We start from the raw sequence: 14,133 nt of genomic DNA on the forward strand, positions 1-14,133 counted from the left end.
TGCTCACATGGCCCAGGTTACTTTAGTCAGATATTTGAAATAATAATATTTTGTGTATATTTTATTAAAATTTTGTGCTTTATCCTCTGGACATGTTTCGTCCCTCTTTTCTGAAGAACCACTGGAATATGTCTACACAGCAGAACACATTGGTTTAGCTCAACTAATATGATTTACATTGACTGTAACACTTCTTCCTAAGCATCATATAAAATGTTTTTTTTCCCCTCTCCACTGTGTAAGTCTGGAAGCCGACCAGCACATGTGATGCAAAGCCCGGGTTCTGTCTCAACTCTTCTGGGCCCGTTGGGCCGTCATGTGAGCAAGACGACCCACGATGCAGAAATCATGCTTTTAATTTCCCATAAAGCATTTCTGTGCACATTCCTTGCAGAGGTGGGAGGGGGAAGGGGCAGCTCTTGTTTTCTGTCCCAGATTATGGATTAATTTCCCATGATCGCACAGCATCAGACTCCCGGGGCTCTGAAGTACCAGCCGCTGGCCGTAGCGACGAGGCTTGACAAAATCACTCACTTTTAGTTTGTTGCAGACCTTTTCTGTTTTTCAGCTGAAAATAACTTTCACTGACTGTTGTAGCCTTCCTGCTACAAAGCAGAAGTTACATTTCTGAGTCAAATTTGAAAATATTTTGCAATGTTTTCATTGAGTTTGGACAAACATTAACTTATATTGCAGTAAATTTTAATGATATCCTTGTGCTTTACCTAAAGTCATCCAACCAGAAAACAAAATCTTAGCTTCTATATTTGTCTTGCTTCTTTTGTTTTGCCCACTAGGTGTCCTCGTACTTCATCCCCTGACTCAGTCTTCCAGCTTTTTTTTGGTTGTTTTTATAGTCTTTTTATGGTCAGAAATGCTTCATAGACAAACACAATTGTTTAAATTTTGCACATTGTAATTGATTTTTGTATTCTACCCTTCAGGAACAAAAAGCTGCTCCACAAGGAGAAAAAAAAAACAAACTACAAGACTTTTGAAGTCAAGAGAGAAACCACATTTGGTCAGACTCTGAACAACATGGGTTTCTAAAAACATGTTCTCTTTACCTTTCAGGGCTTCCGCAGTGCAGCGTTTTCCACTGAACAGGCGAACATCGACTGAAATTCATCAGCACCTGCTAAACCCAACGAATTTTAAACAGACTGTTGGATGATAATCTGCTTTTAGCCTAATTAAAGGTAGAACAGAGTTAAACCGTATCAGCAAAGACTGACATTTAGAAAATGAAGAAAAGTGTTCCATTAAAATGAGTTTCATCAGTCTCCGTTGATGTTTTTTTTTTGTCTTTGTCTCATCTCATAACATAATGTACAGTAACGTAGTAAAGATTGCCACAGCCACGTGTGGCACAACATGTCAACACTGACAGGAAGCAACGTGTTTCCGCTCTGAGAGCAATATGTGAGAAAACAATCGAGTCCTGTCGCTCAGACGAGGTTAATGAGCGGGACAAACAAATGAAGCGCCTGTCCCCCACCACAGCTGAGCACTCCGCCGTCCAGCTCTACACACTGAGGTCTCTGTGTTGTCAAGCTGGCACATTTACTGTGCTTTTGTCCCCCTAGAAGCATTCCTCATTAGTGGATGTTTATGGATGACCTCCTATCACCTCACAGCAGCAAGCAGGGGGTTAACAAGGTCTCCAAATGCTACATCAGACACTTCGTCCCTGTCTGGGATTCAGCTCTGGTCCTGGAACAATGAATCTTCTCGATGGTGTACAGCACATCATCCGAAGACTCTATACGCAGGCAGGAGTGGATGTTAGAAACCCGTATTTATTTTTTGATCAAACTGCTAAGGATGTAAAGGGAGGCCAATTAAATCTCCAAAACTCACTGAGCAAAAAGTGGCATCTACCTTGAAATGCAAGTGCTATATATGTAGCACATGACACCGGCATAGAGTGGTCTATAAGTCTCCATAACTATTGTTATTTCAATTATTTCCTGTCATATTGTCCCAAACACAAATGTGCAAAACAACTCAACATAACACCAATGGGTCTTTAACTGGAACTGCATTTCTCTGTCATGCAGCCACACTGGAGTGCACGGCATTATGAACCCTTCAATGTCTTCCAGCAGGTAAAGAACATAATGCTTCAATAAACACAGAAATGGTTCCCCAGACACAAAATTAACCGTTTTCTCTGCCATCTGAGGTCCTCTGGAAAAGGAGGAAGCTGAAGCAAGCGTAAAGAGAGACAGATTTAAGGAGAAAAGGGACAGTCTGCATGTAAGTGAAGATGACTTGCAGCTCTTTTGGTAAAGGTGCTGTTAGCCCTTATACAAAGTGTTTCAGGAAGGGGTGCTGCTGTACAAATGAATTATTTCCTAAAGTAGGAAAAAATAAAATAAAATGTCCCGAAAAGTCCAAAAAGGTTTGACTTTTATTTTTTAACTGAGTGCGCTGTTTATATTGTTGAATGTTTACAAACTGCTTTAAAAACACGAGAGGTCAAAATACCTATTAGAAGCCGAATATGGAAGCCACTCATAACAATTGACATGATTCAGTCAGGTATACATGAAGCATTTTTCTGAAAAAGGAAAGAAAATTAGTCGGAGAAGCAGCAGCCCCACCTGGTGGCTGCAGAAATCATTTAGTTGAGCAAACCGATCCATTCAAACCTTGAAACAAAAAAAAAAATCTGCAGGTAAATCAAGCTGACGTCAAACCAAATCAAAACTATATTAATATATAGAATAATAATAATAAAAAAAACACTGTTCAACTTTCTTTTAGTGTCATAATCTCTTTACTTTGATCAGGGTTATAAATCCTTAAAAAGATGATCAAGAAGGCACAATCTCAGTAAAACAGGCAGTCATACAGAATCTTTGCTTATAACAGGTTTTCACACTACAAAGCAAATGATGAGTCAAACTGATACTTGGGTCACAAAAAGCAGGAGTGAAAACTGTGGACGCCATTTATTTGAAATGTAATAAGTAAAAAAAGAAAAAAAGAACAGTCTGCTGCTTTAGGTGGCATCAACATCTCTGCTGTCATCTGCATGTTCACCACAATGAGGAAACAATCAGACACATGACAAACTAAAATAGGGAATACGGTGACAGATTGCCGCTCGAGACTTTTACTTCTCGGCCAGTAAATGAGCGTTGCTCAACATTGAGGCCTCATGCCGTGATCTGCAAATACTTAAAGCTCATCTAGTCTTGCAAAAATGGAAAGTCTCACTTTATAAGCAGGTTTTTCTGTGTGAATTTCAGAATCACTGAATTATTAAGAAAAACAGTCAGTGCAAAAAAGATACGAGGGTTTGGTAAAAGTCATAAAAGGCTTGCATTTAGAGGAAATTATTAAGATGGGAGAGTGACCCAGAAACGAGGAGTGTAACTTAAAAAAAAAACAACAAATAGTGCAGTTCAAACTGGGAGCCGTCAAACTTCCTCTTCAACTTGGAGATAAAACGTAAACATTTCACATGCTGTATGGAGAATCACTGAAACGCTTCATTCATGACATCCTTGGCTTTAAACGATGTGCTTTGTTTCCAGCTGCTTTTGTAACATTGCAAAAAAGTCAAGTTGATGCAGGTCTGAAGCCTTAAAAAACAAAAACAAAAGAGCAATAAACTGACCTGAGTTCTCTTTATGGCAGGCATGCAAGCGGCTTCTCTGTAGATAAAATCATCTTAAAACAACATAGAAACATCAACTGATTTCCTGCAGCATAAACACTCTCAACATTTATCGCAATATGAACATGTTGTGAAAGTTGACGCGTTGTAAAATTGTCCAGAGTTTAGTGTGACAGTGCAGCAATATTTGTTGAAAAATGCCAGGAGTCTCTGAGATAAAGTGACCAATGGGCTTGTGGGAAGCGGGTGTCGGAGGCACAAAGCACAGAAGCATCTGTGGGGCATCCCCTCCCCCTCACAGATGCTCTGCTCAGCCTAGAAACGTCAGGGAGGCCATGACGGTGAAGCCCAGCAGGATGAAGAGCACCTTGAGCACCTGGTTCCCGGCCGAGTTGAGCTCGTGCGGCAAGATCTCCATGAAGGTGATGTAGATGAAGGTCCCTGCGGCGAGCCCCTCTAGGATGGCCTGGATCAGAGCGCCGGCCGCCAGCCGCGCCTCCATCACGCTGATGCCGATGCCGATGCCCAAAGGCGACATCAGGGCGAACACGCCGATGTACAAGGCGATCCAAATCGGCTGAATGGCGCTCTGGACCAGCTTCACGGACAGGCTGAACACTATGATGCTTTTGTGGACCAGAATGGCGATGCAGATCTCCATCACCTGCAAAACCGAGAAAAGTTCTGGTCATTTCTGCATCTTGGCATCAGTGGTGAGCTCAGGCAAAACTGTTAGGGATTCTTGGAAGGCACTTCCAGGGATCCAAATACTTTTGTATTTAAACTGCAGCCAAGTTGTAAATACAAAGCCTGCCGCACTTCTCAGCACCTCGGGTAAATATGCGCAAATTGCGAGAATGATGACGGGGAGACGGCCGAACAGAGTTGTGACAAAAACTCATGGAAAGAGACACATTTTCCAGACTCAAATGTCTAAATTTTACCAACAACTTGAAGAATCTTCTGGACATTTGAGTACAAAACCTTTCATTTTCACAGCACAGGGGTGGAGCAGTTGTTGAAAGACTTTTAGCTTCCACAAACCATCGGGTGAAGAGACGCATGATTGTATTTTTATTCAGAGCATTTGGTTTCAACTGCAAAGTGAGCAATGAGGTCTGAAATTTTTATCTGCACATATTTATCCAGACCAGCACAACTGGAACAGTGTGATAGGAAAACATAGCTACAGATAAGAGATGGATAACTAGCTGATACTGGTTATCAAGCTGCTCCACTGGTTCACATGATGCTTGTTTCAATTATGCAACTAAATGCACATTTCAGATGTGTAAAAAAAATAAAAAATGCACAAAAATAAATGCATCTTTTAATGCAGCAGCATAAACTGACACTAGAAAATCTAACCTTTAACTTAACATTTTTAGTGAGAAGAAAACTTCTGTGTTCAGCTTTCAGCCAACTATTGGCACAATTATCGATACTCTGTACAAACCTCCTTTGACCAAAAGGGCAATATTTCGTCTTCTCCTTTAACGTTTCACAAGGCCTGAGCATACAGAAAAGGGGATCTTTGACCATTCCCCTCAACGTTATCTCTCCAGATTGTCCAGAGTCCTCGGCTCTTTCCACAGGTTTTCTCTTCAGCTCACACGCCTAAAGACACTGGCCATCAGAGGAGGTGAACGATTTATCTGATGATTTAGTCATACGTTGTAAACCATTTTATGATTTAAGACATGATGAAGACCCATTTTCAAATTTGTGGTAAAGCCCACCATGTTTTCTTCAAAATCTCCACGTATCTTAAAGATTCTGCAAAATATGTAAAGAGGACATATTATAAAGTCCTCTTTACATCTTCTGATTCTTCATAAAAGAAGAGAAAGATCAGAGGTCGAAATTTAAATTCAAGCAGTGGGTTAGTTTGTACATGCCTTGGGCCGGCTCCACAAAGTGAAACCTGAGTATTGAGGCAAATCCAGTCCTGTAATGCCACTGGGATCCACTGACATTCAGTGCGTTCTGAAGCTTTAAACTGAAAGTTCGCACTAAATATATCTCACTTTTCTGTAGATGTGATTCCAAACTTGACTGGGCAAGCTTTTTTCTTTCTAACAACAAAAGTAAAGCTCTGTAATGCTGCAAACAGAAAGCAGCGCAAAGCAACATGACACCTGAAGGGGATCAAGAAGAACCCTCTTCGTCGTCTCACCTTGGAGTCAGTGCTCTGCAGGCCGATAGCAAGGCCCTCAAAAACCGAATGGAGCGAGAGGGAGAGGAAAAGCATGAAGGAGCGAAAGGGGGAGTGAGCCTGGAAGTCCACATGGACGTGGTGGCCGCTGCCCTCCAGGTCAGGCGCCGTCGCGGCCCCGTTGTGACTGTGGCCGCTCTCCGGGAGCAGCGGCGCCCTCTCGCCGTGGTGAGCTCCTCTCGACTGACGGAAGCTCAGGACCATTTTCTCCAGGATGAGGACGGTGAAGAAACCCGCGGCCATGATGAACTCTGGCAGGGGGAAGCTGGTCTGTTGAAGATTGACGCAGAGGTCAGAGGATCAGGCTGGTGAAGTCAGGCAAAACTTTTCTTGCAACAACTCAGTTAATATTGACAAAAAAAAACAAAAAAAACCCCTAATGATTACATCACCTTTTGTTCATTCAATTCTTTCACACACAAAAGTGTTCACTCACCTTATAAAATAGACACATTTACTGGATTTGTAAAGTTTTGGATCTAGCATTTGAAATTGTGTACAAACATACTGGTAAAATTTGAAATAACTGTTACTCGTGGTCCTGGATTAACTGGGACACACCTCCAACTTCTGAGCATCCATCTCTGCGCTCATGTCCGACAGGTAGTCCGGGATGATGTCGAGCAAACATGCTGCCAGGAAAACGCCGCCGGCAAAACAGCTGATGAGGCTCAGGACCGTCCGGTGAGTTTCTGCGAATCCAAAGAAGACGTCTCGTAAGTTTGAGGATCGAACAAGTCGACAGAAATCTGGCAGGTGTGTCCTGTCGCAAGGCGGACATGAAATAATGTCACATGTGCAACAATGAAAAGATGGCGGTTGGGTGTGTAAATAAAGAGAAAGAACACAACAAATCATTTCAAAAATGTTTTCTTTCTGAATAGTTTTTTAAGTGCTGATGTTTATGAAAAAAAACAACAACAAGAGTGCCAATACACCGGGTGCAAACATGTTCACGCCCTGACGCTGCTTTGCTGAGTCAGCATTCAGGCAAACAATATACGACTCCATGGATGGTTTTTGAAACTGATCACTAAGATCTAATTTTTGGTTTAAAGAAATAATCCTGGTGATTCTAACTAAGCTGAAACAAGAAAGTATGTTTGTGCTTTTATTCGGTGAACGCACCAACATTTTGGCTCAATTGTCTTGCAATCAGAAGGTTGTGAGTTCAATTCGTCCCCAACTTGTCGAAGTGCCCTGGGGCGAGGCACTTAGCCCCGATTTGCCTCCTGATCCGTTTTAGTGCCGGGAAGGGCAGCGGGATGAATGAGGATTTGAGTCGAGCAGTTGGTTGTCCCAAAAATAAGTTAAGTAAATAAAATGAAGCAAATGCTGCAAGTAAATGAAAAACACATAATAGTGTGACGAGGTGAACGCAGAGCAGATCCTTTCAGTCTTTTCTCCTCAAGCCGATCTGTCAGCTGCTCGGCTGAATTGTGCGTGATAAATTTGACGTTAAAAGGCAGGAAAAGATTAACAGTATTTGTCAAAATTTGTCATTTTGCATAGATGTACTGTGTACAGTTTTAAACAGACTGTGAATAAACAGCTGGCAATTAAATTAATAACAATAATAAAAAACGTTTAATCCTAAACAGGAAGTACCTAATGAACTTCTAAGTATCTTGTGATCATAGCTGAGGTCCAGATGTTTCAGCACACACTGATGCAATGGAGAAATGATACTTTCACTTCCATGTGAGAAGGTTCGCCATCCTGACTGACTCGTTTTGTGTATTTAATGAAATCATGTGATGAGGAGGTTCTGAGCTCCAGGCTTCATCCTCATCAGGTGATTCCTGCCAGAGCTGAGAGGAAAGATGGAGATTTGTTTTTTTCTTATGCCAACAATCAATACCAAACTCATCAAATCGTTACCACTGGAAAAACGCCAGGAAGAGCTGCATTGTTTTGTTGATTGAGGGATTTCAAAGGTCGATCCTCGTTCTGCCTTGATTCTGCTATGGATCAAACACACCCTTTGTCACAGGACATAAACTCATCAGGGCCCGGTTACCTTTGCAACACGGGGCGGAAGTCAAAACATGTGACACAATCCAGGATGAGCGCTATGATTCATCAGAGGTGGAGCGGGGTTTTTTAGGTTTTTTTCCCCTCCCATGGAAGTCCATTCACATTTCTTTCAATTTAAGGTTCAACTCTTTCCCAGCTGATACGTCTAAATAGTAATAAAAAGTTGAGATACTGGAAATAAACATTACCCTCCGTTTTGCCTTTCGGCGTTAGCGTTGTGGGAAAAAAGGGTAAATTAGCGACAATAAGATGCGTTTTTTAAGGCATTATTAGCGGCGATCAGCTGAGATATGAGAGCAATGTCTTCCTAAAACAGCCCATATACATTTCAAATGAAGCTTCCCTCACTAAACACAAATGAACAGATAAAATGTTTTTTTTAATGTAGAGCACACACCTGTTCCGTTTGTGTCTCTGAACCATTTGACTTTAGCGGGGATGAATCCGAACAGAAGCGTCAGGAGCAACAAGCCGACCAAAGCTCCGACTTTCACCTGCAGCAGATACTCCATGGTCAGGACGAGCTGTCACGGTACAAACACAACCTGCGCAAACATCAGAGCGTCCACCAAGCCCCGAAACAGGCTGACGACTCCGCGGTCCGACGAGGACCGACCCACTGAAGCAGGAGACGAGCCCCAGTGTTGATATTTAGAAACTGAGTCTGCTGCTGCTACGGTGGCCGAAGGTGACCAATGCATGCGGCTTCGAGGGAGACGTGAGCCTTCCTGTGGTTTAGATTAGATTAGATTGTATTGTGGTTTAAGTAAACTGTTTTGGTTCGCTGTTACAAAAAAAAAAAAAAAAAAAAAAAAAAAAAAAAAAAAAAAGAAAGTCACAGTTTCTTATTCTTACAGCAAACACAAGATTTTATTAGGATTTCTAACGCGCTGAAAAATTATGAATGAATCAATCAATCAATAAATAAAAATCTACAATTAGTAAGACAATCTGACCAGATATAAGCCTGAACCAGCATCACTTGTTACAGTAAATTAAAAAAACCCTAAACACATGGATTCAAACAGAGCATTCCGCTATAATGAATTAATTTGTCTGCACTCATGAGCTCTTTTTTCTTTGCTGTTATGTTCATTTTTACACCAGATCTAACAAGATGCAAACCTTATAAAAGTTCCACGTTTGTCTTTTCAGTATGCAAAATGTTTTCAAAAGTTTTAGGCATATATGAGATGGGACTTAAAAATATGTATGTCTTTTTTTTTTTTTTTTGTCAGAGGCGTTTTTGGTCTTCGAACTTCTCCACAGATTTCCTTATGGAGTGATTTTGGTAGGAAGGCCATTCCTGAAACTGTTTGATGTTTCTGTCTGTATGTGGATAATAGCTCTGACTTTGGTTCGTTCCCAAGGCCTGAGAAACAGTCTTGTTACATGATAGATGTTAGTGACTTTGTAATCCGCTGGGACATAATGTGTTGCTTTTGAGATCATTCAAACAACTTTATGTCTCCTGTCAGGTTAAATGGTTTATTGATTCTACAGGTCTGCTTTTGATCAAACCCCTATCATTACCTTGCTATGAAATGCATTTAATCAGCTCATTTGTGGTTTTACAAAGTAGTGCATGACTTTATCACACAGGACCAGATTGTGCCTTTTACAATGATTAATGGTCCCAGAAAAAAAAAGTTCTTAGTAGAACTTGGAGAAACATTGAAATATTGAAAATTACTACACCGTTTCTCTTTCAAGTAAAATATAAACACGCCCAGACTCATAAGAAAATGTTCTCTGTAACTAGCGATTCAGAAGTTCTGGTCTCACTTCAAATTGTTTAAAATAAACTTGTTCTTTGTCTCTGACACATTATTGATGCAGGCCTGTTACACAGCATCATCAGATTAAACAATCCAAACAGTAACGAACTACATTTTCCATCTGCGGCTAGAAACTTGGTTTCTTTCACGAGAATAAACAAAAAACATTCTCTATCATGCTGTGCAGAAGTCAAATAGTTCACAGTTCGCAAAAGTAATCACACCCCAAGAAGTCTGTTTAGCAGTCGTCTGTGAATCATGACACAACAAACACAGCAATGTGTTCTGCTTAGATAAACCTAAACTGAACGTTTTGACCTAAACATTCACAAAGTTATGTGGAGTAGAAAACTAACACAAGTGCATCCTCTGTGAAACCCGGTGGAGACAGCGTCATGCTGTGTGGATAATTTTCTTTATTAGGGCCAAAAAGCTCTTCAGAGTGACATGTTAGAAGCTGCAAGAAGCTCACCCTAGCACAACGGCACTAAACACGCAGCCAGAGGAACAAAGAAACAGTTTAGATAAAAGCGCATTTGTTAGAATGGTCAAACGTCCAGACCAGAGTCCAGCTGACAATCTAAAGGTTGATGCTCACAGATACTCTCCACCTAATCTGACTCACCTCTCCGAAACAGAAATTCAGAAAAAGACTCTGTTTGGAAAAAAAAAAAAAAAAAAAAAAAAGGTGAAAGCCCCTTGAAGTGCTCAGTGTAAAAGCAGTTCAAAAGTCATAAATTGCTCCCCCCCTCCAAGCTTCACCACTGACAAATACACCTTCCGATCAGCAGATGGCAGCATCACTTCACGTTCTCAAAGCCGCGCTCGCCTGTCGCGACGTCATATTCATGCGCCGGAAATGTTTTCTTCTCCGAAACCCTGAGTGCTGATGTGTTTCTAAGGAATTTTACTAGACTGAGTCCCCGGGCTGTGATTGTTTTATGCAGGTAGAATAACGGGGAGAAGCGGCGGCCGGAGTGAGGTCCATGACAGAGACGACGCAGCGGAGGAGATCCTCAGCAGAGACGAGCAGAGGGAATGGCGGTGAGGGAAGCGGACAGTTTGACCCGACAGCAGCGACTGGAGCTGGGACTGTGGCTCATATCCGCACGAACTCACTGCAGTCACTGCAGCCGGTCCTTCTGACGGGACAAAAGAATCGCAGGCGACCGAGACGTCATAACAGCACGTTTTAGTTTCTTTTTCAGGTTCAGCCCAGAACAGGAAGTTCTGTATTAAAACCTCTTCAGAAGCAGTTTGCTTTTGGTGCCCATTTAAGTCCACGTTTTATGTTTATTTATCATTTAAATATACATATATATATTACAAATAACCTACTTATGGTCTATTTAGACTTTTAAAATGGGCATCCAAATGTAAACTCGAACCAGTTTTGCACCCAGACAAAAGCAAAAATGATATCAAAGATGCAAATTGAATGTTATTCCCTGATGCTCCTGATGCTCTCTCCACTTGTTCCCATAGAGCATCAGTTAGGATTACATACAGGTGTCTGTCTTTTTACTGATCAGGAGAGCTCCAAAGGTTATTGAAATATAAATGCATGGCACAGTCACTTTTAAGATTTCGATTAGTGTTAAAGAAAGATATTGTATAACTTTCATTTTACCTAACCGTGCTGCATGACTCTGTCTGTCTGTCGCATACAATAATGTAAAGTAAACTGAAGTTTGTGTTTGCAAAATATGTAAGACACACAACTAATTTAAATGTAAGGAAATACTTTTCATTGACTGCAACTCTAAAAAGCTTCAGCTCAAATAACGCTGAAAGAGAAATCGGAGGAGAGAGCAGCATTTCCTTCAGAAAGCAGGAAGTCTGTGATTGAGGCGATTATTTTGCATTTGTTGTTTGTTAAAATGGATTGACTTTGTTTTGTTCAGACTGGGAGCTGCTCCTCATTGCTCACCGAGCTCTCTGTGTTTTCTCCTGAAGCCCAAAGGTAAAGTTGGAACAAAAGGAAAGAAGCAGATCTATGAGGACAACGAGGCGACGCTCAAGTTCTACACCAGAGTCATCCTGGGAGCCAATGTAAGACAAATACACATTCATGCATTGATGTCATTTTTAGACTTGGCTTTGTTTCGCAATTGTCAAAAAGAACAGGTAGGTAATTAGTGTCACAATCAAAGTTCAGGTTGATTTAAAACTCCTTTCATTGTCTTACTTACAAGCCAAAACATAAGTTAGGCAAAAAATTTGGAAACACATTACTTATGCCACTATAGTGGGAAGGTGACAGTATGAAAAACTAGTTGTTAGTCAAACTGCATGGTTGAAAAAACAAAACTGTAGCTCCTTTAGTTTTCTGTTGGTATTCTTTTTTTTGCACCGGGAAATTTTTCCGAATGAGGAGAAAAGGGTAGAAACTAGAAAGCTTCTCTCCACCTGCTGACCGGCAGTGCACAGCAACAGGCAGGGCAGAAGCAGTCCACTGTTGGTGTGTGCTCCAAACAGCCAGAGAAGACTCACAATCTGGCATCTGATTGAAAGCAGTTTAAGCCATAAGATTGCTATGAAAAAATATTGGTGGTATCCCCTGGTGCTGTTATCTGAGTGCCTAAATTAAAGGAGCAGCTTTCCTGGGTTAGATAAAAGTGGGTCTGTTTGGGAGACCTTCAGCTTCAATGTGATGTGTAAGGTTTTACCAGATCACAAAGATACTAAAAAGAAATGCATTTGATTGAACAACTATTTTACGAATCATGGCAACGATCACACATTCTGCCCTATCAGCGGTCTTTAATAGAAAACTATCACTAGCTGTTTAATGAGAACAAAAAATTTTGCTCAGTGAAAACATTGATTAGCTGTCCCCACAACTAATCAAATTTCTCTTGCAGGCAATATATGCCGCTGTGAATTTTCTAGTTTTCTATGGTTCCTCCACCTTTTGGACCTGGGTGAGTCAATTCAAGCTTCTCCTAAGCTGTCAGAGCACATCTTGTCATATTTCTTGGGCCTGAACTTGTCACACACACACACACATGCTTCCCGAAGCTGCTGCTGCTGTTCGCGCTCGCCGTGTACGTTGGGAGCTACCGCTCCATGTCGGCCATGGCCAAGCCCGTGTTTGCCGAGGATGGGAGTCTGCTGGATGGAGGAATAGACCTAAACATGGAGCAGGGAATGGCAGAGTAAGTTTTTTTTCATATAGTAGGTACATTACAGTGTTAGTGTTTGTGGGAAAATGTGGCGAAATACTTCTTCACTGATAATTTGTGCTGCTTCTTTTGGTTTTAGGCACCTAAAAGATGTAATCTTGCTCACTGCCATCGTTCAAGTGCTTAGCACCCTCTCTGCTTATTTCTGGTACCTTTGGCTGCTGGTAAGAACATTTTCCAGAAGATGTCAACACAATTCTGATGCTTTATTCCCTGATAACATCTTTGTCCGTGTCCCAGGCCCCTGGTCGGGCTCTTCACCTGCTTTGGGTGAACTTTTTGGGCCCCTGGTTTATGGCGGAAAACCCTTCAGCACCGGAGGAGGTGAATGAGAAGAAGCAGAGAAGGCAAGAGCGCAGACAGGTGAAGCGGTTCTGATGCTGTGGAGCGGACTGAGCAGTATTTTTATACACACACAATCTAATACAGAGAACGCGGGGAACTCGTAAGTTATTCAGGAAGACATTTTTTTGTTATTATGTTAAATCCAGTTGAAATCTGATACAGTGGAATCTTGTTTTCCGTGTTTGTTTTCTTTCCGCTTTCTCCCATAATCACATTTTCTCCCTAAATTATGAAATGAAATGTTCCCTATTTAGATGATGCCTCCGTCCAAATCGCGTTTGTCTTCATGACGAGATTTACGAGTTTAGCTCTTGCAGAATGCTTTCATGCCACCAACCCCTGCTGATCTTTTTTTTTTGTTCCACACCGCTGTCCAAAAAAACTTTTGTAATGTCATGTCTTTAATTTTCATTTTCCTTTTTTTAAAGTCCTCTGTAACAATCTATGTATTGTCACAAAATCAAACTCAAAAGCCTTAAGAATGGGAACAACTTTGCAATAAAAGGTCTCCATGTGTGTTTGTGAGTGTTTTATGACAGAAGAGCTGCTTTCTGGCAAAACGCAAAGATGAATTAAAACTGCAGCGACGTTTTTTTTTTTTGTTTTTTTTCTAAAAAGGTTAAAATAATTTTTCTCCAACGTGAGTTCACATATTTCAGACACTATCTATGAATAAACACAACAGCCCATAAACAAAGTTTCTAAATCCTAAAAAACAAGAACATAGCTAAGAAAAAGTGTGTTTTCCTATTTCATTCAAGTTTGTTGCTTAGAAACTGAATCCACAAAAAACTTTTCGGTGACCAGTACATCCAGTTTATGGTCAAACCTTCTGAGGCAGGAGCAACACACCCAACCATCCACCTCAATGTGGTTCAGTAAAATAGATTTTCCCTCTTTTGTATGATAATCTCTTTGAAGAGTTCGAATATAATGTCCAATAAT

General features: G+C 41.1%; 2 protein-coding genes across 2 annotated transcripts; one reads left to right on the plus strand and one right to left on the minus strand.

Annotated features, from left to right (window-relative positions):
* Nucleotides 1–2,914: 2,914 nt before the first annotated feature.
* Nucleotides 2,915–8,541, minus strand: slc39a1 (solute carrier family 39 member 1). The gene is made up of 4 exons (XM_055045259.1): nt 8,278–8,541; nt 6,405–6,535; nt 5,805–6,113; nt 2,915–4,292 (listed from the first exon to the last, which is right to left on the minus strand). The coding sequence occupies exons 1-4, from the start codon at nt 8,390–8,392 to the stop codon at nt 3,939–3,941; spliced, it is 909 nt and encodes a 302-aa protein (XP_054901234.1). The 5' UTR covers nt 8,393–8,541; the 3' UTR covers nt 2,915–3,938.
* A 1,961-nt stretch (nt 8,542–10,502) lies between these two features.
* Nucleotides 10,503–13,704, plus strand: tmem208 (transmembrane protein 208). Its single transcript, XM_055044735.1, has 6 exons — nt 10,503–10,702; nt 11,615–11,710; nt 12,523–12,582; nt 12,680–12,816; nt 12,923–13,007; nt 13,084–13,704. The coding sequence occupies exons 1-6, from the start codon at nt 10,697–10,699 to the stop codon at nt 13,219–13,221; spliced, it is 522 nt and encodes a 173-aa protein (XP_054900710.1). The 5' UTR covers nt 10,503–10,696; the 3' UTR covers nt 13,222–13,704.
* The last annotated feature ends 429 nt before the right edge of the window (nt 13,705–14,133 follow it).

This window comes from Poeciliopsis prolifica, unplaced genomic scaffold, assembly GCF_027474105.1.
Source record: "Poeciliopsis prolifica strain line A6 unplaced genomic scaffold, Auburn_PproV2 SCAFFOLD021, whole genome shotgun sequence".
Classification (NCBI taxonomy): domain Eukaryota; kingdom Metazoa; phylum Chordata; class Actinopteri; order Cyprinodontiformes; family Poeciliidae; genus Poeciliopsis; species Poeciliopsis prolifica.

Excerpts from the sequence above, each read along its gene's own strand:
- tmem208 (XM_055044735.1), top strand. Across the intron at positions 11,711-12,522 it reads GAGTCATCCTGGGAGCCAAT|GCAATATATGCCGCTGTGAA; the intron begins GTAAGACAAATA and ends TTTCTCTTGCAG. Across the intron at positions 13,008-13,083 it reads TCTGGTACCTTTGGCTGCTG|GCCCCTGGTCGGGCTCTTCA; the intron begins GTAAGAACATTT and ends TCCGTGTCCCAG.
- slc39a1 (XM_055045259.1), bottom strand. The coding sequence starts at position 8,392 with ATGGAGTATCTGCTGCAGGTGAAAGTCGGAGCTTTGGTCGGCTTGTTG. Across the intron at positions 6,536-8,277 it reads CAGAGACACAAACGGAACAG|AAACTCACCGGACGGTCCTG; the intron begins GTGTGTGCTCTA and ends TTGGATTCGCAG. Across the intron at positions 4,293-5,804 it reads TGCAGAGCACTGACTCCAAG|GTGATGGAGATCTGCATCGC; the intron begins GTGAGACGACGA and ends TCGGTTTTGCAG.